Consider the following 20,977-nt stretch of genomic DNA (forward strand, 5'->3'; position numbering starts at 1 on the left):
ATTCCTTAAAGGCAGTAGGGAGAACATGAGGATTTTGCTGGAAAAGAACTCACATTTCAACTTTCTCACTCCCTTCTGCTTCCACCCCATCTTCCCAGGTTCTGTATTCCAGTTTGGAAGTAATACTTCTAATTTCAACTTCTCAAGTAGCCCAGGAGTATTTACTTTTAATGCAAACCCTCCTGCACCAGCAGCACCGGCACAGCCTTCAGGCTCTTCAGGATTTTCCTTCAGCCAGCCTGCAACATTTACAATGGGGTAAGAGATCGTATCAGAATTTTGCTTGAGTTTGGGGGAGTATCAGTGGACAGTGTCCAGCCTCTGCTGCTGTTAAATCATGAGGCATTCAGATGGACCTTGAAGCTTGAAACTAAATTGGGCATCCTGCCTTCAATTGGCCTGACGGGCTAACTAAGCAACAGTAGCTTTAAAGGATAAAAGTCAGAAATACCACACATCAGCCTGTGGGAAATTGTCTTGTTCTTGAAAAGTAAAATACGTGTCTAGCTGTAATGCTGCTACTTCAGAATAAGAGAGATTTAATTGCTTTTGGTTTCTGGGACTCTCTTCCTCCTGTTCATCATACGCCATTTGTTGCCAGCTGGTAACTAGTGAAACAAGACTATGAAACAGTTGTTCTGGAATAGCTACTCAGTGCTACTGCTGCACGTTCAGCTACACTGTCCTAAACTCTGAACTACTCATTTCTTTTGATAGGAGTAATGGGAAAAATGTTTTCTCTGCTTCCGGATCATCAAGTTCTGGTCGGAAGATAAAGACTGCAGTTAGACGTAGAAAATAACCGCTGAATCAATACAGCAACTTTGGAAGCAGCTACTACCCTGCATTGTTCAGCTGTTGGGATCGTACCTCATGCTGGGTTAGCTGAAGTCAGATATGCCTAAAGGAATATAAAACTCTGCTGCCCTTTCCTTCCCTTCCCTCTCCCCAGTTAGTTGTAATAGAGTTGGCAACAGAGCCATTCTCAAGCGAAACTATCCTAGACTCCAGCAAGTTCTTTCTTTCACTGACTCGGCATGGTCTGGCTGTAGCCGTGAGTAGAGCCTGCACAGTGAATGGCTTGTACAATACCTCTTCATCTGCACCACTACGTGCGCTCATCTGCGTTTACTGACGCCTCCAAATTGTAATTATACCGGCGAGGGATGCTGTATAGAGTAGAGAATGTTGATAACGAATGATTTCTATGCTGAGTTTGTGCTGGTGTATGTGTGAAGTGAGTGAGTTTGGGTGTATCGTGCACTAAAATTTTTCTGATAGAGGAAGACTGATTAAAGGATGATCCATGCTAAGGACTTGTTAGATCTGTAGTTCTTCATTTAATAATGATATGCTATTTCTATATTTTCATTCTTACGGCCCCTTACCACCTGTCTCGCCTTGGTTATTTTATTATGGAACGTGTAAATACGATTTTGTTTCTCTATGTACTTTTTTGGCATAACAAATCTGTGAAATGGAAGTTTTAATTTTGTGTGTTACGGCCATTTTTGTTTAGTATTGTCTCAGATTTTATGTAAATCCCATTATTCAAAGTTGCCTAAATCCATTTGGAAAATTTTAAAATTGGGAATTCTTAAAGTAAGTTTATTGGCTTTTCTGATCCATTTTTGTTTGGACCAAAAACCAGTATTGTACAAAGTATTAAGTATATATTTTTCTATTTACTGAAATGGACTGTGGTGACTTTGGATAATAAGGAAAAGTTTAATATTAAAGCCATGTTTATTACAGTATAATTAACATGTTAAACCATGGGATAAATGCCATCAATAAAAACTATGAAATACTGTCTGGAAGTCTTCAGTCTCCATGAAGGCAGCTGTGTGACTGAGAGTGGTCCTCCACCTGAGCGATGCTGGCACATACTTGCTCCAACCTCTCCTTTTAAACAGTGAAATGAAATAGAATAGAATAAACCGGGTTGGAAGAGACCTTCAAGATCATCGCGTCCAACCTATCATCCAACACCACCTAATCAACTAACCCATGCAACCAAGCACCCTGTCAAGTCTCCTCCTGAACACCTCCAGTGATGGTGACTCCACCACCTCCCCGGGCAGCCCGTTCCAATGGGCAATCACTCTCTCTGTGTAAAACTTCCTCCTGACCTCCAGCCTGAACCTCCCCTGGTGCAGCCTGAGACTGTGTCCTCTTGTTCTGGTACTGGCTGCCTGGGAGAAGAGATCAACCTCTGCCTGTCTACAACCCCCCTTAAGGTAGTTGTAGACAGCAATAAGGTCACACCTGCATCTCCTCTTCTCTAGGCTAAGCAGCCCCAGCTCCCTCAGCCTCTCCTCATAGGGCTTGTGTTCCAAGCCCCTCACCAACCTTGTTGCCCTTCTCTGGACTCGTTCCAGCAAGTCAACATCCTTCCTAAACTGAGGGGCCCAGAACTGGACACAGTACTCGAGGTGTGGCCTAACCAGTGCAGTGTACAGGGGCAGAATGACCTCCCTGCTCCTGCTGGCCACACTGTTCCTGATGCAGGCCAGGATGCCATTGGCCCTCTTGGCTGCCTGGGCACACTGCAGGCTCATGTTCATCCTACCATCAACCAGCACCCCCAGGTCCCTCTCTGCCTGGCTGCTCTCCAGCCACTCTGACCCCAGCCTGTAGCACTGCATGGGGTTGTTGTGGCTGATGTGCAGAACCCAGCACTTGGATGCGTTAAATCTCATGCCGTTGGACTCTGCCCATCTGTCCAGCCTGTCGAGGTCTCTCTGCAGAGCTTCTCTACCCTCCAGCAGATCAACTCCTGCCCCCAGCTTGGTGTTGTCAGCAAATTTACTGATGATCGACTCAATGCCCTCATCCAGATCATCAATAAAGATGTTAAAGAGGATGGGGCCCAGCATGATCATAGAGGCTTTTACATCATTGGGTAGAGGTTCCCTGTTAGCAAGGAGAGTTTTAGTATAGCCTTCATCTTGGAGCCTTGTGTCAGCGTCAGCTGCCTGCAGTTAATTTTTATAGAGCTATTACAGAAGCGGCAAGGAACTGAATGTTGCAAACATCCACAGCACCCTTCTAACAGCAGAGGAAAAAAGTACACCAAATTGGAAATGAGTAATTTGAGGGGTTGCCAGATGCAATTGGAGGAACTTCTTGGAGAACTGACTAGCACTAGTAAGAAGAGAGGAAATGCTATTTTTGGTCTAGGGACCACAGATGAACTTAAACTTAATGCTGGGGCTTAGTCACTGCTAGTATTTCTGCCATCCACCCTGGTGCTGCTCAGTACTGGTACAATGAAATGAGATACTTAAAACATGAACGGAACTCGACGGCAGGATAAAGGCTAACTGCCTGTTTCACAGGGGTAGAGCTCCACTCTGTGTAATCATCAACTAGACTCTAAAGCCACATGCCTAGGTTGCTACTTGGTCACATACTGCCACTGGGGCAGTGGAAAGACTATGGAATGATTTATTTCTAAATCTAAAAAATGTCACCACCCCCCCATCCCCTCTTTACTGCTCAGCACTTGCCAAGTACCCATTCTACACACAAAGCAGCTGCATCTTTGGTGCACCTTGCATAAGAGACAAACAGAGCCAGCATTTATAACAGGGTAACATTCACATTCCTATGGACAGGTTCCATGTCCTTGAATTGCAAGTTTTTGCTTTAGCTGCTAAGGGAAGGGGTGGTATTTTTTTACCTTCCCTTGTGCCTGAAGTAGTATCAAGTTCCAGTGAATGGTGTGCGGTTTCCTTCCACCCACTCCCCTCCCCATCTTGAATCCTAGTATTTAGGTCACTGCTAGAGGAAAGGAATGAAGTTCTTTTTTTGTAAATAGGCACCATTCAGCCTAGAAGGGACTTCAGTGAGGCCTGGCAGCTTCAGCCTCTCTCAGGCTGATTGTTCTGCCTGAACGTTCACCTTCAGTGCTTAAGTCAACAATGCAGTTCTTTGAAAGAACAGTTAAGGGATATCTGAAGTTCTGCTTCAGCTAAACACTTTGAGTGTGACAACCTCAAAAAAGATGCTTTATTCAAGCCTGGTTATTGCCATCAGACATTTTTACCTCAGTGATGCACATCAGGAATGTTGCTCTAGTGCTAGTGGTTCATTTCAGATGGCAATGTCTTTGGCAGTAAGTTAGGAGTGTAAGATGATGGTAACCCTCCAACTGATGAAGTGTTTTGATCCAGATACACTTGCTGATTATGAAGGCCTTCAGAATCAGGTTTCCAGCCCAGATGATTTACTTTTTACTTCAGAAATATCTAAATAGTTATTATCTATAAAGGTAGTGGCTTCATTCTGGAGAGGTAGCTGATGGGAGTATGTCTGCTCTTAAGCAGTAGGTCTGTTCCCAAAACATCATTGTACACGAAGGTCAGAACACCACTTGTCACACTACAATACTGCATGTTACTGGTGAAGTTATTTTGCACACCTCCAAGACACAATCAAGCTCTCACTGTTTCTATTAGCAACCCAACCACTGTCCAAGACTGAAGGTAGGGAGAGAAGTGCCATTCTGGGGCAACACCAACCCAGGCTCTGGAAGAATTCTAAGCTCTTACTCAGATTTTAATAAAACTTTAATATCATCGTTTATGTTCCTTTCCCAAGATACTAATTACATGAGAACAATCAAACCTATGTAATCATGCAAAAGACCAGGCTTCTTTATTCAGTGTTTAAGTTATTCTGAATATACAAACAATTAGCCAGAGTTATGAAGTGGAAATAACCAGTATTTGTACTTTAGAAGGTTTACACCCATAACACATTTCAGTTCATGTTTTCTGCATGCTCCCAAAACACATCCCATTGTTTGGCTTAGTACTATACACAAGGAACAGCCTGGTGCTTTCACTCCCAACAGAAGCAAAACTGTTACCTTTCTTTAGCATGGCCTGTGTTGTTCACGGCTCCAGTTATTTACACTGATTCACTAACACTGCAGCGTAATGCACCCTTCCCAGAAAGCAGCTGTGATTTCACCTCTTTATGAGCTCTTGACATGTGAAATAAGTGACAATGCTTGTGAAAATCATGCAAGAAACTTCACATCCACTTTCTGGTAAGATACTTCAAGTGGTGAAGGAATATGATCAGTGAAGCAATAATAAGGGACATGAGAAAACACTGCTCATCTCTTTCTACATGCGCATGGCAGCTTTGATTTGCCTAGCTGCCTAATACTGCAGTTCTCCTCTCAAACAGTTTATTGTATGACTTCAGCAACTGATTGGAAACCAACACGATTTTCTAGTTACCTGCCAATATCCCAAACTGCAGGAGCAACTCTTCTTTTAAGGTGGAGTGTTTTCTGCTTTCCACAAAATGACAAACAGAATACATGTAATACAGCTGCTTGCTTTTGCCTCAGAGGCAAAAAGTTAACACTTCCAGAAACAACAGGTATTATTTCTCCCAAACTTCTTTGGCATTTTTGAAAACTCCAAATACTTTGAAGGTAGCTGCTGGCATCATACCAGAGCAAAAGGTTTTCTTTAGCTTCTGAATCAGTTCCCATTTAATTTGGGCAAAAGATTCTGATAGACACCTCTATTTCAGTTTTGGGGTAGGTCTTTGTTTGCCAGGGGTGGGAGGGGATGCTCAAACCCAGTCTGAAAAAGCTCAGCTTTCGGTATCATCTGACTCCATTTCTTCTCACCACAATAGTCCCTGCTGCAATGTCATAGGCTGTTCTGTTATGCTGGAAAAACAGCAGCGTAATGAATGCAGGAAAAAATGAAGCAATAGAAAAATTCTTGATCAAAGCTCGTATTGTGGACCTGAAACGAGAGGAAAACATTCAGTACCTGTTTATATTAGTAGCTAATCAAGATCCCCAGAGTTCAAAGATTATTTTACCACCCAACCCGAAAAACCTTCACAACTGAATAATTGTTTTACTCTTTGAGCACAGAATCTAACAACAGCTCTTGCAATCTAATTATTGCAAAGGGCAATAATGAAGCAATGGTTTCTTTCCTTCCCAGTTACACACTTCCCCCACTGCTAGTCTGACTGCAAGGTGGCTGAGCTAAGAGCACTTACGTTGTCATGCTGACATTAGAGGATGGAATGACTAACACCCGGCTGGGCGCAATGAGCACTGACGTATCACACGTCACGACGCGCAGTCCAAGCAGGAATTTCCCTGGGGTCGCTCCACCTGCACCCCAAATACAGATTATCTGGAAAAGAAAAGTTACTTCAATTCCACATGCCACCACATTGTTGACTGGGCTCTGGGTAATGTGGGTTTCCTCTGAGCTACTGAAAAGAGGATTTCCTTTATAGGTCAACTGTTGAATAAATGTCAATCATAATTGACAACTATTAATTAAAGAACTAATGTTTATGAGTAGTTACCTCATAGAAGCAGACTAACAGTCTGTAGATGAGAGCTACCACCATCATTTTCTGCAGATCTTCCATGGATGTATCTTCATCTATCTCTTCTATGATGTAATGCATGGCAAATTTAGAGATATCCCTGTACAAAATAGGAACAGCCTTTAAAACTTCCTTGTCCCGGCACCAGTGTTACCCCTTTAATGCTACAATTCACTCCTTCAGTTCTGGTATTAGTAAAAGAACAAAAGCTCCTTGGCCTCTCTGATACTAAACAAGCCATTGAAATTCAGAACACTAGGTCTCCTTCTGAGTTGCTGCCTAGTTTTGGTCCTTTCCATTGAGCAGAGATCATTCTTTATTGCCACTTGTGTGCAACATTACTCCTGGGTAGTGAGCTGCAGAACTGCTGTGAAAATTCTCACGCTTCTTGGGAGACAAACAAGATTCTGCCTGTGATTGCCTATATCTCTTTCTTAAAAGGAACTCCCAAGGAAAAAGAAATGGCAGCACTCTTCTCCAGAAATGCAAGCTCGAAGTGGCAAGTCTTTCTAAGAAAGCAAGGGAGGACAAACCTCCCTCTGTATGATCAGGGATCCTTATTCTCTGTGGACTACTGTTCACCTTACTCCTCCAGAGGCAAGCACCCTGGCATGCAAGAAGTTTTTAATCTAAAGTAACCAAAAACTTTCAGCTGTTTCCCTAACAAACCTGCACAAAGCATCAATCTCCAGTCAGCTGGATATTTTCACAAGATAAACTTGACAGATTTAACATTCTCATCTGATACCCAGACTGGACAAACTTGGAACGGGTATTTATGCAAGGACTTTTCACTCATGGACCTAAGTTGCATAGATATGTGCAGTCCTACCACACAGAATCGTAACAGTTGGCAAAATCCTCCAAGATCATCAAGTCCAACTGTTAACGCCACCAAGCCCACCACTAAGCCATGGCCCTCAGTATCACATCTACATGCTTCTTTTGTACAGTTCCAGGGATGGTGATTCCACCACTGCACTGGGCAGCTACTTCCAATGCTCAACCATTCTTCCAATGAAGTTTTTCCCTCATATCCAACCTAGACCTTCCCTGGTGCAACTTGAGTCTATTTCCTGTTATCCTCTCTCTTCTTACTTGTCAGATGAGACCAACACCCAACTCACTACAACCTCCTTTTATATATTTGCAGAGAGCAAGAAAGTCTCTCCTGAGCCTCCTTTTCTCCAGGCCAAACAACTCCAGTTCCCTCAACCACTCCTCCTAAGACCCTTCACCACCTTTGTTACCTGCTCCAGCACTTCAATGTCCTTTTTTCTAGTGGGTGAGGACTTTAAAACAGTCCATCTAATTCTTACTACTTGCCCTCCTCTTTATCCAGACTTCAGGATCAAAAAAGATAAGGAATTAAGAAACCAGTGCACCACAAGCTTCATTCCCTCCAATACCACCTTATCCCAAAGTCTGCCTTGAGCCTGTATTTTTTTCTATGACAACACCTCAGCCTAACCATTAGCACTCCTTGAATATACTGGAAATTAACTGAAAGAGTCCCTCTCTTTTATTCACCTTCACTACATTACAGCAGCAATATCCATACTGTTGGTCCCCATCTTTCCAATGCTTCACTTCATGTCATTCTCAGCCTACTAAAACCACAATGGAAACACAAGCTGTCAGGTTAGACCTGGAGGGTTTGTCAAGTAACAGAACTGAGTTAGGCATTTTGTCACATGCTTATCTGAACAAAAAACACTGACCATTTACATTGACATATTTATTGGTTGGGTTTTACCATCTTCTAACACCCTTCAAGCAGCAGTTTAAGGCATCTGAAACATGTTATTTGTGTATTATTTACTTACAACCAGACAGCATTTAGAAGGTCCTTTAGCAGAAAACTTGGATTCTGAAACATTTGTAGGTAATGAAAGTACTGACTACATCAAGCTCTCATCTGATGAAACCAAAATATTTGATTATACTAACCCAAAGCACAGCAACCAAATGAGCTATGGAATAAGGCATCTACAATTAAAGCAGCAGATAAAAAAGAAACAGTCCTTGAAATGAATTACCAGCTTCAAGTATAAAAAGTGAAAGAAATGAAGACTCTTTTGGTCCAGGCTAAAGTTGATATGATGTTTAATCATACTTTAAGAAATCCAAGTTCTGCTCATTAAAGACTGCAGCACAGCAGCATTCCCAGACATATTTCAAATGTAGAACCTTATCTGCCATGCAGGATCTTTTGTTTTGTTGTGGGTAAACATTGTTTTTGGTCACAAATCTAAAACACAGCACCACGGGAGATGCTATGAAGAAAGTTAACCCCATCCCAGCCAGATCCAGTGTATTTTTAAAGGCTGTTTAAACCTCCCCAGGTTAATTTGTCAGTGCTTTTGTTTGTTTCTTTGTTTTAAAACATTTTTAAAGAACTTTTAAAACATCTTGCAACTGCCCCCCAAGTAAGAGTGTGAATCTAATCTACTCTTAGTAAGGAATTTATAAGCCTATGAAGACACCTGTATAAATTCTTTGGTTCCATCAGCTGACTCTGAATCAGGAAGTATTTGATAGGAGGTGAACCTCTTGGTGCTTCCTCCTCAGCTTTTGGCAGCTATTAAATACCACTTAGGAACACCACATATACATCACCACACCTCAAAGAGCTTAATGCTGTATATAGCAAAACTTTTAAGTTGTTCAACTTACTTTATTCCACTGAGGTGCATAATACTTAAAACAATGGCTGCTTTTATAAAGAAGAGAATAAAAAAATCCACCATCTCTGCTATGAACCTGTGTGCCAGTGAAGGGATCATGAATTCCCGACCTGTAACACAAAGAGTGAACATTACCCTGATGTTACTGCACTAACACAAAGTTCACATTGTCACCTAAGGAACATTTCATATTAACTCCACTGCAAGAACGTAATCAAGACTGATTTCCACTTACATCTTCAAGAAAACTTCTAAAAATGTGTGAATCAAAAGTCATCTGAATTGTTTGAGTCATAAGAACCTTCTTATATGAAACCCAACCCTTAGGGAACTGAATCCCCTCATAATTAGGATTGCAGGCAAAATCCTACCCTGCTAGAGGACTGATGAACATTGAAGATCCATCAATTTTTGAATGCTTTTGTTTAGAAAAGCCTCATAGAGAACAGATTTCAGTACATCTGAGACCTCAGATAAAAGGAAACTTAGATCTCAGATCTACCCCAACTTCTCTATCACTCAGCAGCAAGGATTCCCTATCCAAACACCAGCTCTCTGAAAGTAAAACACAGCTTGTTTTGTCTCCAGTCAGACCCAGATACAGAGCAGGATGAAAGTATTAGTCATACCTGACATAATCATTCCTATAGACCTAGTTACTATAATACAACACAGCCTGCTGCCCTAGCATGAGCCAGAAAATGTAACACATTTGTCCCATTTAATTAATCAAGTGCAAACAGGGGCAAAATAAGTACTCACAGTTACAAGCTTTTGTTGTTAACGCTACCTCAAACGATTAAAGCAGACAAAACATTAAAGAGTATCTTAGAAAGTTTTCAAGGAATAATGTTGCAAAACAATTTCAGATGGACCCATCCACCCGTGTTTGCCCCAAAGTACAAACTTGACTGGCATGAAATCAGCAAGGCCCTGGATCAAAACTTCATTTAGAAACTGCCAAGTAGCATCATTTAGAATTACTTTGGTTGGAAAAGACCTTCAAGATCATCTAGTCCAAACACTCTTAGATGCAACTTGTGGGGAATAGTGACTGGAGCTGTTAGTGTCTCTGAGAATGTCCACCCACACACAGAAAGGAGAGAAGGAAAGAGGGGAGAATGTAATTTCTCTCTCTGATTCCAAAAAATATCCTCAGATGTCACTTTGAATTAAGCCTTCACAGCTCAGCTGCTGGGACTGACACTGCCATCCCTGGCTTCACAAGCTGTGCAAGCCAAAAGCCCATGGCACTTGGATACTTTTTATAATCAAGCAGTGATTAAGAAAGAGCAAGTTCTTATTTAACATACCTTGCTTTATATATCTGTGTTTCACATCTGTTTTATCGATCTCTGCATTAACATTATCAATTAGAATGGCATACATCTATAACATTAAAATGGATCAAGTTTTGTCAAAGCACATCAAACTTGTCAATTAAAATCTAACTGAATTGTTTTTTTGTTACCAAAGGCAGAAAGGAGCACAGTCAGTCTCCCAGCCCTAGCTTAAGCAAACAGCACCAGATAAAAGTGTTCATTTGCTCTGTTCAAAGGAGTATGTTTGCTGAATTTAGGGGCATTGTTTCAGTTTGAATACATACTATTCAATGACTAAATAAGGGTGAAGCTAAGTGGGGCTAAAATATTAAGTACTCAAATTATGCTAAACTCGATTATATTAAGACACTCTGGTACCCCTCAGACTCTGGCAGATTTCCATTGCAGCAATGTGAGATTTGCCTCATACTGGGGACCCATTCTTTTGCCAGAAGTTACTACTTCAACATCAGGGAGAGCCAAACACAACATGCATCCATCTCAGCTCCAAGTCGAGGATTGTACATCAAGTCCATAATAAAGACAAATTTCCAGCAGTCACCACAGGGCAGCTGAGGCTTGGATGCACTTTCTGCCCTGCTGTTGCCTCCAGAAGAGCAGCTATCTCCTGCAGCAAGGCAGGGAGGGGCAAGAGGAGGAAAAATGTCAAGCCATGAGGACCACGCACAAGAGTGCTGCTAATATTCATGCTCTGGCACTTGTCTGCAGGGAGACTGAGTGGCAAGAGGCAGTTACCAATTTCACCTTTTGACATCCCAGTTTGAAACTGGCAATATTAACTGTCACTTAGTTCATCTTACGTAAGCACACTGGGTTGTAAACTGCAGTGGTGTAGGGACAGATGTATGACCTGCCCCGCCAAGCCTGCTGGCTGGGCAATAATCGGCAGCAGAAAGGAAGGAGCTGTAATCGCTTTAGCTGTACCAGAGAGATCCATCTGCAATCTGGAGCCAAAGTACTGGCACGACAGTCTTTGTTTATAATTGTACCGTATCACTGTACTACATACAGAGCTCCCTGAAGAAGGCCAGGCACTGCAACAGTATTTAGCATTCAGAATAACCACGTTCAGCAGCATAAAATGCTGTTCATGCCTTAAATTACCTTTAACATACAGAACTAATTCACCAAAAGCTAGATAAGAAATACAAGAATCATCTCAGTCTAATCTTTGTCCCTATCCTTCTTCTCAATGCCTCTTTATAAGCACTCTATAAACACAGAATCGGGGCACAACTGAAGAAAATAGTCCTTGGGGTTATAATCTTGTTTAAACAACATCTGCTCAGAACTACATGAAAGAAGCAAGTACATAAGACAGATTCCCTTCCAAAGAAACTAAAAAGCAACTAAACGGTCTCTCCTCACATCTAGCTGCTGCTACAGACTTGTAATGCTTTACTCCACCCTAAAGAAAGATAGATCTGGCTTGCCTCCAAAGTCCTTCAGCAGTCTTTTCTTCTCTGTGGTTTTCTACCGTTATTCAAGGTGCTACCAAACACCCTGACAATGTCACCTAAGTGCTCCTCAGCTTGTAAAGAAACGTTTGTGCTCCAGGTTTTATCTCTGATGAGATCAGAGTAAATTTGTTTTGCACTCAAACACACACAAACAGAAGCACTGTTCTGTACAGTGCTCATATTTATGGCGTAATATACTTCTGTTTACCTCAGGTCCTGCTGCTAGCTTGTGAAATGTAAGCATGTTTTACTGAAACTGAAGCAGAGAAATACAGTTATTTTATCCAAGCATCAACAGCCCACTAAAACAGACAAAGTTAGTTTAGATGTCTTTGTCCCAGCAGGCTACTAGATGCGTGACAAACCTGCGACCACAAGAGTAATTTTCACCGGGAAACCTATTCCGTGTCCACGTAAGATGTTTTCAAGCACTAACGTTACAGCCTAAGCACACACATCAACCCTCTCAAATATGCCTATGGATTAAGCTCTGGATTTACAAACTCGATATTCGGGCTGTCACTTTTTACAAGGCACAGCTACACGCCCAGGTTTGCAGCTCGCAGAAGCGCAGCGACCCCCACCGTTGCCAATCCCCCACCTTCTTCCTCGAGATTCCATTTCCTCAGGGGCTGGAGGCACTGCGGCCGGGAAGTCAACGGGCACCAGGGGTGGAGACGTCTCCGCCCCAGCCCCCTGCCCACCCTTCACCGAGAGCTCGGGCGCTGCCAGCCGCCTCCCCACGGTTCCCAAGAGCCAGGCCGGCCACCTCCTTTCAACCCACTCGAAGCGAAGAGACCCAGACCGACCCCCGGGGCCCTTACCTGCTGGCCGCCCCGCCTCCCTGGGGGCGCCGCTGCCGCTGGTGCCGACGGGGCCGCTGGAGGCCGTTCTAGGAAGAGGGGCCAATCTGCCCGCCGCTCCCGGCCAAGCGGGGGTGGCGGCGGAGGCTGCGGCGCGGGGCCCCGGCTCAGCGGTGGCCGTGGGGACCGGCGCCGGAGCGAAGAGGTAGAAGGGGCTGTAGTAAGCGGCGGCGGCCACCCCTGGCGGCGGCGCGGCGACGCGAGGGGGGCCGTTGGCGTAGGCGGGCGCGGCGGAGGCGGCGAGAAGGGCGGGCAGGCAGCTCTGCCAGCTGAGATACCCGCAGTACGAGTCCCAGAGCCATTGGTGCACCCGCCGCGCGTACTCCGCCGCACTCAGGGGCTTCGCTCCGCCGCCCTCGCCCACAGCGGCCGCCAGAGGGGAGCACGGCGGTGACGACGCCGCGGCCTCCCCTCTAGCGACGCTGTCGCTCTTCTCGCTGTCGCCCTCCGCCATCGCTGCCGCCCCAGCGCCAGCCCGACCCGCGCCTGGCTCCGGCATCTCCTCCATCCCCTGTGACACTGATCGTCTGCGCCCAGTGCGCCTGCGCGGGGGAGCCACCTCACCTCTCCCACTCGCGGCGGAGGAGGGGGGTAGCAGGGAAGAGGACGAATCCTAGATACGCAGTTTGACGAGGAGCGTACCACCCTCCGGCAGACTCGCTTCTGCCGATGCGACAAGGAACCAGCTTCTTCCCTCCACGGTGAGTTGGTATCGCCGAGCGCTGAGGCAGGAACGCAATCTGCCAGGGCGGTTCCAAGCGCTGTCAGGGCGGAGCGTTGCTCTCTGAGCGCCTTGTGCGCAGTGCTGTCCGCTCTCCTAAGAGGGCTGTTGGTAGCTGAGTCTGCGGAGTTGGTGCGTAGTTTTGTCTTCAGCACAAACACCAGCGTCCGCCCCCGGCGGTTCCTCCCGCAGTCGCCGGCCCTTGGAGGAAGCGCGGGAAGCTGCCATCCCCTCACGGAGGGAAGCGGTGGCAGCGCTGCGCCCGCGCCTCTCTTGGCCGCTCCCTGGCAGCAAGTCGCTCTTTCTCAGTTAAAGCCCAAGCCCTGGTTTGGGAGCCGGACAGCAGCTGTGAAAGCTGACCTTGGATGGTGGAGTTACCAGCTCCAGCACGGTGTTTCATGTGTGGAAAATGAGCCTCCCAGCTTCTGCGTGGGTCTTTGTTTCCATAAGGCTCAGCCCACTCTGAATGGGCACGCTGAGGGGCCAGGGAGTGGATTTATGTCTCCAAGACTTCCTGTTCTTACAGCTGGCTTCTGAATTGTCTCAGATCGCCTGCTCTGGGCACGGGGGCTGGACTAGATGATTGTCCTGGGTTAACACAGCCCGATCTCACAACTCCCCCATACAGACGGGAGGAAAAGTAACACCAAAAAAACCCTCTAGGCGGAAATAAAGAGTTTTACTGGAGACGATACAGTGTACAATTACTTTACCCTGTTTGCAGACAAGCGCTGCAAAATACAGAAGCAGCACCAGAAGCCAGCGACCTAGCTCCACCCTCCCAAACGGCATCTCGTCTAGGAGGAAAGACCAACACCCCAAAAACCGAAAGGAGCAACTGAACCAGGAAGCCTCTCATGTTACAATCTGAACTTCAGGCCCCATGATACTTTGCTCTAGCCAGCACTTTCATTTTGAAGCTAGCCTGACAGCCGCACGGTGTTGAATATCAGCAGCAGATTCAACTCAATCCATGACGTTGATCTCCAGAATTCCCTTTCAGCGCCTACGATTCTCTTGAGTCTGAATAAGGCACTGCCTTGCTTCTTAGCAGGTGCAGCTGGACAAACTTCCCTGCTCTTCCACTCACTGCCACCTGTGATTGCAGCTGTTGATCCTGACCTTTAACAACTTTGTCTTTGCTATGGGATTTAAAATTCTCCTGAGAGGGAAAAGGTCTTAAACTGTGCTGCTTTACTTCTGCAGTTTGATTTTGTCTAAATGTTGCTTTCTTTTCATCTCCCCCTTTTCATCTTTTTCCGTGTCACGTCCTGGTCTTCCTGTGCAAAAACACTGAGCAGAGAGCCAGCAAGCCATACAGCAAGTGTAAACAGTGTTCCTTAAATTAAACTTCAATGTTCTATGAAAGGTAACATTTAAGGTATAATTAAGCATCTCAACCATACCACAAGTTCCATAAAACACAGATTTATACGTAGCTCCATGCTAGTGATATATAAAATAAACATGCACCGTCCCACTTTTAACACAGCAAATAGTGCAGCTGAAAAATCCAAGTTTCTCCTTTTCTCTGACCAAATACATCATTCTTCTATGCAACTCTAACTCATTTTAAAAATTAAGTAATCTCTGTGGTGTGAGTCTGTCTTAAAGACAAGTAGAGGTGAACTGACAAAGTGCTTAGCAAATAATCCAAAACACCTTAATTAACTACAGTTAGGTTAGGTGCTGGCATTCATTTCGTAGGTATGGTTCTGATTAGACTGGCATGTGTTTTGTAGCCCAAACCTTGGTGAAATCAACATGGGTAAATGACTTGGGAATCTCAGCAATTTTTACCATGATCAAGAAGGACAATGAAGAATCAGAACGGGAAGGAGGACAGATAATTGCATAAAAGAAAAACATGGTCTTAAATCTGGTATTGACTTCCAACAGAAAAGCTGTCTGGGAAAACTGACAGTAAAGTAGCATAACAGAGCTGCTTTTATAATATTTCAATGTATTTATAATATTTCAATGTATTTATAATATTTCAATCTTCCTTTATCAGCTACAGTCTAGTTTATGAAGACCCACAAATTTGCAAGTATTGAGATTATTCTACTCTGGGATGCATGTGATAAAGCAAGGCTGTTACAAAGGTGCTTACCATGATGTGGAACTCATAGATTAGACTTTTGGTGGCAGAGTCTTTCATTGTTGTGTCAGATTGACACATTTGCTGTGGGAGTACTTAGAATCTTCTGCAGCCCCATCTTCTCCCTGCTTTGCTTTCTCTTGAGAGCAGAGCCAGACAGGAGATAATCTTGGGTAGTTCATTGTATCAATTGATGAAAAAAAGTGGCTGAGTGCCTTGGCAGTTACATATCCTTTTTCTATAAATGAGATTTAGACAAGAGGCAATGTTTTGAACTAGATCAAAAGACAGAGGTAAGCACCTTAAAGCTGATACTGCAATAATTAAAGTTTAAGGAGAATCTGGAATCCCATCTTAAGCTCTTTAAGTGTAGGTAATGCTGAAAAGGCATAGGAATAGGAAGTAGTAGAACACTGGTCTGCTGCAAATCTAACTGTTGTTCAGAGGTACAGAGATGTATCTGCTAATTTTTGATAGGCATTGTAGTGCCTTGTGTTCAAGGCAGGATTTTAAGCAATCCTGAAACCCAAGGAATGAATGCATCTGAGTGGAAGAAACTGAAGTTCAATTTCTTCTTTTTGCTTGGGGGATGCAGATGACATCTGGATCCTATTGAAGTGTTCTAATAATAGGCACGCTTTTGAAGAGTGCTTGGATGAAAGATGTTGGACATTAATCAACAGTAACTTCTTGTCATTCCAAAGTGGTTAATTATTGTTGTGCCCAGAAGGCTACTTATATTCATACTATTTAAACATTTCTGTCAAGTGTGTATGTCCATGTACAGAATCAAATTAATGCACATCTTGGTTAAAAAGATTCTTATCTCTGAAACATAGAGAGTCACTGAAGAATGAGAACTTTACCCCTTGTTGGGGCAAGCAGCCAGGTACAGAGCATGAAATTTGTGCCAACCCCCAAATATATGCATTTGCATAAATATCAAGTAAAACACTGTATGTTTCAGTTTAGAAAATGCCACAACTGTCTCCCAAATTGAGTCAATTTAGTCTTTCACTCTGAAACTCATCTGACTCATCCAGCTGAGGATTTTGGGCAAGGGGCAATGGGCACAAACTGGAGCACAGGAAGTTCCACCTAAACATAAGGAAAAATGTCTTTACTTTGAGAGTGACAGTGCACCGGAACAGGCTGCCCAGAGGGCTCCTGGAGTCTCCTCTGCAGACTTTCAAAACTCACCTGGACACACTCCTGAGCAGCCTGCTGTGGGTGATTCTACCTTAGCAGGGAGGGTTGGACCAGATCATCTCCAGAGGTCCCTTCCAACCCCAACCACGCTGGTATTCTGTGCTTCTGTGAGACATTTGCTCTAAAAGCTACCATGGTCCACGGAGAGACATTTCCTTTCTGTACATACAACTTCAGGTGTAATACAGACAGAAAACAGAATTTTCATAGTCGCAGTTGATAAAAAGGCCATTGCAAGTGAGCCAGAGGAAAAAGAACTTTTCCCCAAACTGTTTTGGAAGTTGTGTGTAAACACCTTTATTTTTCTTTTTTCCTTGCCTTGGCTTGAATGAAGAGTAACTGGAAAAATAGTTTTACTCAGGAGTGTGGCACTTTGAAGCCTTACCAGTTACCCAATTCCCTATCAAATTCTTCAGTGTTCCCAGAGAGGAAATACAAGTGTGCTTCTGTTGAAGCAGCACTGGAACTATGGGTTCAGAGCTGAAGAGTCTTTGGTGGTCAGTGGTGGTCAGTTTGGGGTATTTGGCAGGCAGAAAGACTCAGGTTAAGCCCAGAAGATCACCACAGGGTTTTAGGTGGTGGAGTAGGGAGTGTTTTCTGTTTGATAAAAAATTGACACCAAAAAATTCTTTTTTTCCAGATTATTTCTACCATAAGAGGAAGCAGGACCTTGATTTCTCATAGTCATAACATTCCTTGGTAAGTGTTATTTATGAATTTTATCTAATGATTGTTTTATGTATCAGGGGCCTGTTTATGGGCACCTTCTGAGGGAAGCAGGTACTTCTGGGAATTATTTTCACAGCAGGGTGCCCAGATCACCTTTGGCAGGGAGCTGAATCTGTCTTGTATGCTCTTGATAACGGCTCTGCTTGCTGGCCTATCATGTCCATTTGTCTGGACACAGCTGCTTCCACATTTCAGAGGAAGCCCAGTTGGAGAGCACATCTGGAGAGTGCTCTAAGGATGCATGTTGAATTGAGTCCCTGAAGGATTTGAAATGGACAAATGCTTGATCTTTGGATAAGAAGTGTGATGCAGGGGGTTATGCATATGCATATAGTACAGAAACATTGATGGATCTCATGCAGATCCAGATACAATGAGGGCCCAGAAATGGTTTGTCTGGATAACACCTATGGCACTGGGAAGCCTTAGCAAGTGCCTAATTCCCTAGGACATTGAATAGATTTCTGGTTTTCAGAGGCAGACTCAGAATTTCCTACTCCTTTGCCTATAGCTCTGTTTGATATTACTTAAGTTTAATCATTTTTTTTTTCTTACATGTTCTTTTAATGAAGATATACTGAGCAGTGGTCAGAGAGCCAAAAAATCCAATTAATTACTGGTAACAAGTAGTTGTGTTTTTCTTCTTCTTTCATGCCAATCAAACTTCCTCCTTTTACCTAGATGATAGTTTCAAAATCAAAGTCATCCTGAAATCTTCTTACAGTGACTTTCAGAGAGTAGACTTTCCCAGTTCTTTCGACAGTGTCCAGATCTTGTGCAAATGCTGTAGTCCAGCCTTTTGGACTCTCAGAGCCTGTCAGGGCCTAGGCGTCAGCTGGGTTCTGCCATCTGCTGGATACATGGAGTCACTACCTCAGTACTTCTGATTTCCTTGAATTCTTACTAACCAATATTCTAAATAACTAAGCAAGTGTCATGGAACCACGGAAGGGTTGAGGTTGGTAGGGATATCTGGAATTCATCTGGTCCAACCGGCTGTTCAAGCAGGGCCACCTGAAAATGGTCACCCAGGACCATTTTCCATGTGGCTTTTGAATATCATCAAGGAAGGAGACTCTACTACCATTCTAGGCAACCTGTGCCAGTGGTCAGTCACTTGCACAGCGAAAAAATGTTTCCTGCTGTTCAGAAGGAATTTCCTGTGTTCCAGTTTGTGCCTATTGCCTCCTGACTTGTGACTGGGCATCATGTAGGACAGCCTGGCTCTGTCCTCCTTGCATTCTCCCTTCAGGTAATTATACACATTTACAGATCTCCCCTGAGCTCTTTCTTCCCCAGGCTGAACAGCCCCAGCTCTGACACCCTTTTCTCAAAGGAGAGATGCTCCAGTCCCTTCACCAGTGGTTCCATGTCTCTCTTTTACTGGGGAGCCCAGAACTGGACACAGCATTCCGGATGTGGCCTCATCGGTGCCAAGTAGAGGGAAAGGATGACCTACCTCAGCCTGCTGGTAAAGCTCCTCCTTTTGCAGCCCAGAGCACCATTAGCCGCCTTTGCCAGAGGGGCACTTCACTGGCTCATGTTCAACTGGGTGTCCACCATGACTCCCAGGTCCTTTTCTGCCAAGCAGCTCACCAGGTGGGCAGTGTCCAGCATATACTGATGCATGGGCTGGTTGTTACCCAGGTGGAGTACTTTGCACCTCCCCTTGTTGAACTTCATGAGGTACTTAGAGAGAGTACTTCATGAGTACTTTTACAGATGTTCTATTTAAGAGAGTATGAGATCCCTTGAAGATTTTCACAGGCCATGTGGATGTTTGGCAAAAAATTTGCTTTTCTTTAACATGGATTTTGATCCCTAACTCACAGTATCTGTACCAGTGAATATTTGACCCATGAAGGTTTATAGATATGACCTGGCTAATTACACCACACATACTTGTTCCATATCAACATATGCACCATTTGCACTGATTCAGGGCACAGCCACAATTTTGGTACAATGTTGAGCATCAAGGAGCATTTTTTATTGTGACAGCACACAGTACAAATAAATTACTAATAGGCTCTTAGTGATGCTCAATATTTAGCAGTTCTTTCCTTGCTGGAGTCAACCATTAAACACAGGTCAAGTTTGCTGGTGTACACTTGGTAGACACAACTGATCATGATTGGGATGATTCATCAAATCATCATTCTGCAGCTTGTGGACCATTTCCACCTCAAGGTACCCTTGATTTTTCAGAAAATGAGTTTTAACATGAATTTGTACACAAATTCAGGTAGGGTAGAATCAGAACCTTGGATTTGTTTTTTGTTTGTGTATTTTTGAAGTCAAAGACAGCTTGCAGGGAAGGAACAGTCCAACCTACTGCAAATGTATGAGAGCTATTTTTTATGAGGACCAGAACTAACAAAAGCTGGTTATAGACTTTTTTTGGTGTCATGTGGCAGATTAGGAGTACTGGATAAAAGCTCTCTGCATTATTAAATAGTCTCTCTCCTATTTTCCTGGTGTCCAGTAACACTTGGACTTGTTAGCCTTTTCTCCAGCTGGAGCAGGTGCCTTGGGTCTGTCTATGCAAAGCCTTTCCCCTTATCATTTACTCCCCTGCCCTCTGACAAAGTTCTTGGGTGTGTTCAGACAGTCAGGCACACACTCTTACTGCAGAAGACTTTGTTCTGTTAAAAAAAAAAAACCAGAAGAAAAGTACTTGGGTCTTATTTCAGGAACATGAGTGGGTTTGAACAATAAATGAAGAATCAGACCAGCCTTCACACAGTTTGTTTTTGAGGGGGGATTAAATCCCTAGGAGGAACTAAAAGAATTTGCCTGTGTAGTGATTCAGAGCTGTCTTGCTGCTTTCTGGTTATTAGTAAGCACTTGGTAGCTGTTTTGTATTATACCTCCAAAGGATTAAGTGGCTTCCTGTTGCTGCATAACGACTTGATCCCTGGATGAAAACAGGAGTCAGCATTTCAGGGCAGGGTGCTTCAGGATGATACTATTTATGGAACAAATTATGATTTAGGGACTAGACAAACACAACCCTTCAGTAGTCCTTTTGTTGTAACAAGTACATGATGCTCATTTTCAGAGCATACCCAAGTGAAATATGGAGTGGACCACCTGTTAGGACAGGATGGACACATCCAAAGCCATCAAGGGAAACAATGGGAAAAGCTAAAAGCAGAAGGCAAACTTCATAAATTTGCAGCAGGTTGTGGTCACCTCCCTAGACATAATCTCTGGAAGATACAGGTGTATCTAGAAATGAGAATTGAGAAAAGGTTAGTTCTTTGGCTGTCACCAAAGTTATTTGCTTGAAACTTCAAGTGTATCTGCTAGCAGGCAGAGTACTTGCTGTCCCCTCTCAGGGGCATTACAGCAGCAAAAGTGAGAATGTTGCATGAAATGGGAGGGGGAACAGCTACTTTTTCTCAAGCTTTTAAAACAGCATTTAAGATGGAGAAAGCATGTAGAGCAAACACTGTAACAGAGCAAGCTCTGAACACG

General features: G+C 43.9%; 2 protein-coding genes across 4 annotated transcripts in view; one reads left to right on the forward strand and one right to left on the reverse strand.

Annotated features, from left to right (window-relative positions):
- NUP153 (nucleoporin 153) overlaps positions 1–1,838 on the forward strand; it is a 49,593-nt gene extending 47,755 nt beyond the window's left edge. For all 3 annotated transcript variants that reach the window (XM_068160806.1, XM_068160809.1, XM_068160808.1), the window contains exons 21-22: positions 99–258; positions 718–1,838. In XM_068160806.1, the coding sequence (XP_068016907.1) occupies positions 99–258; positions 718–802 (245 nt within the window). In that variant the 3' untranslated portion in view covers positions 803–1,838. The remainder of the gene's footprint in view (positions 1–98; positions 259–717) is intronic.
- Positions 1,839–4,556: 2,718 nt separating this feature from the next.
- On the reverse strand, positions 4,557–13,466 carry FAM8A1 (family with sequence similarity 8 member A1). The gene is made up of 5 exons (XM_068160820.1): positions 12,699–13,466; positions 9,061–9,181; positions 6,361–6,484; positions 6,043–6,182; positions 4,557–5,777 (listed from the first exon to the last, which is right to left on the reverse strand). The coding sequence occupies exons 1-5, from the start codon at positions 13,243–13,245 to the stop codon at positions 5,633–5,635; spliced, it is 1,077 nt and encodes a 358-aa protein (XP_068016921.1). The 5' UTR covers positions 13,246–13,466; the 3' UTR covers positions 4,557–5,632.
- Between the last annotated feature and the right edge of the window lie 7,511 nt (positions 13,467–20,977).

This window comes from Melanerpes formicivorus, unplaced genomic scaffold (genome assembly GCF_026170545.1).
Source record: "Melanerpes formicivorus ecotype bairdi unplaced genomic scaffold, bMelFor1.0.p_v2 SCAF_53, whole genome shotgun sequence".
Taxonomy (NCBI): Eukaryota; Metazoa; Chordata; class Aves; order Piciformes; family Picidae; genus Melanerpes; species Melanerpes formicivorus.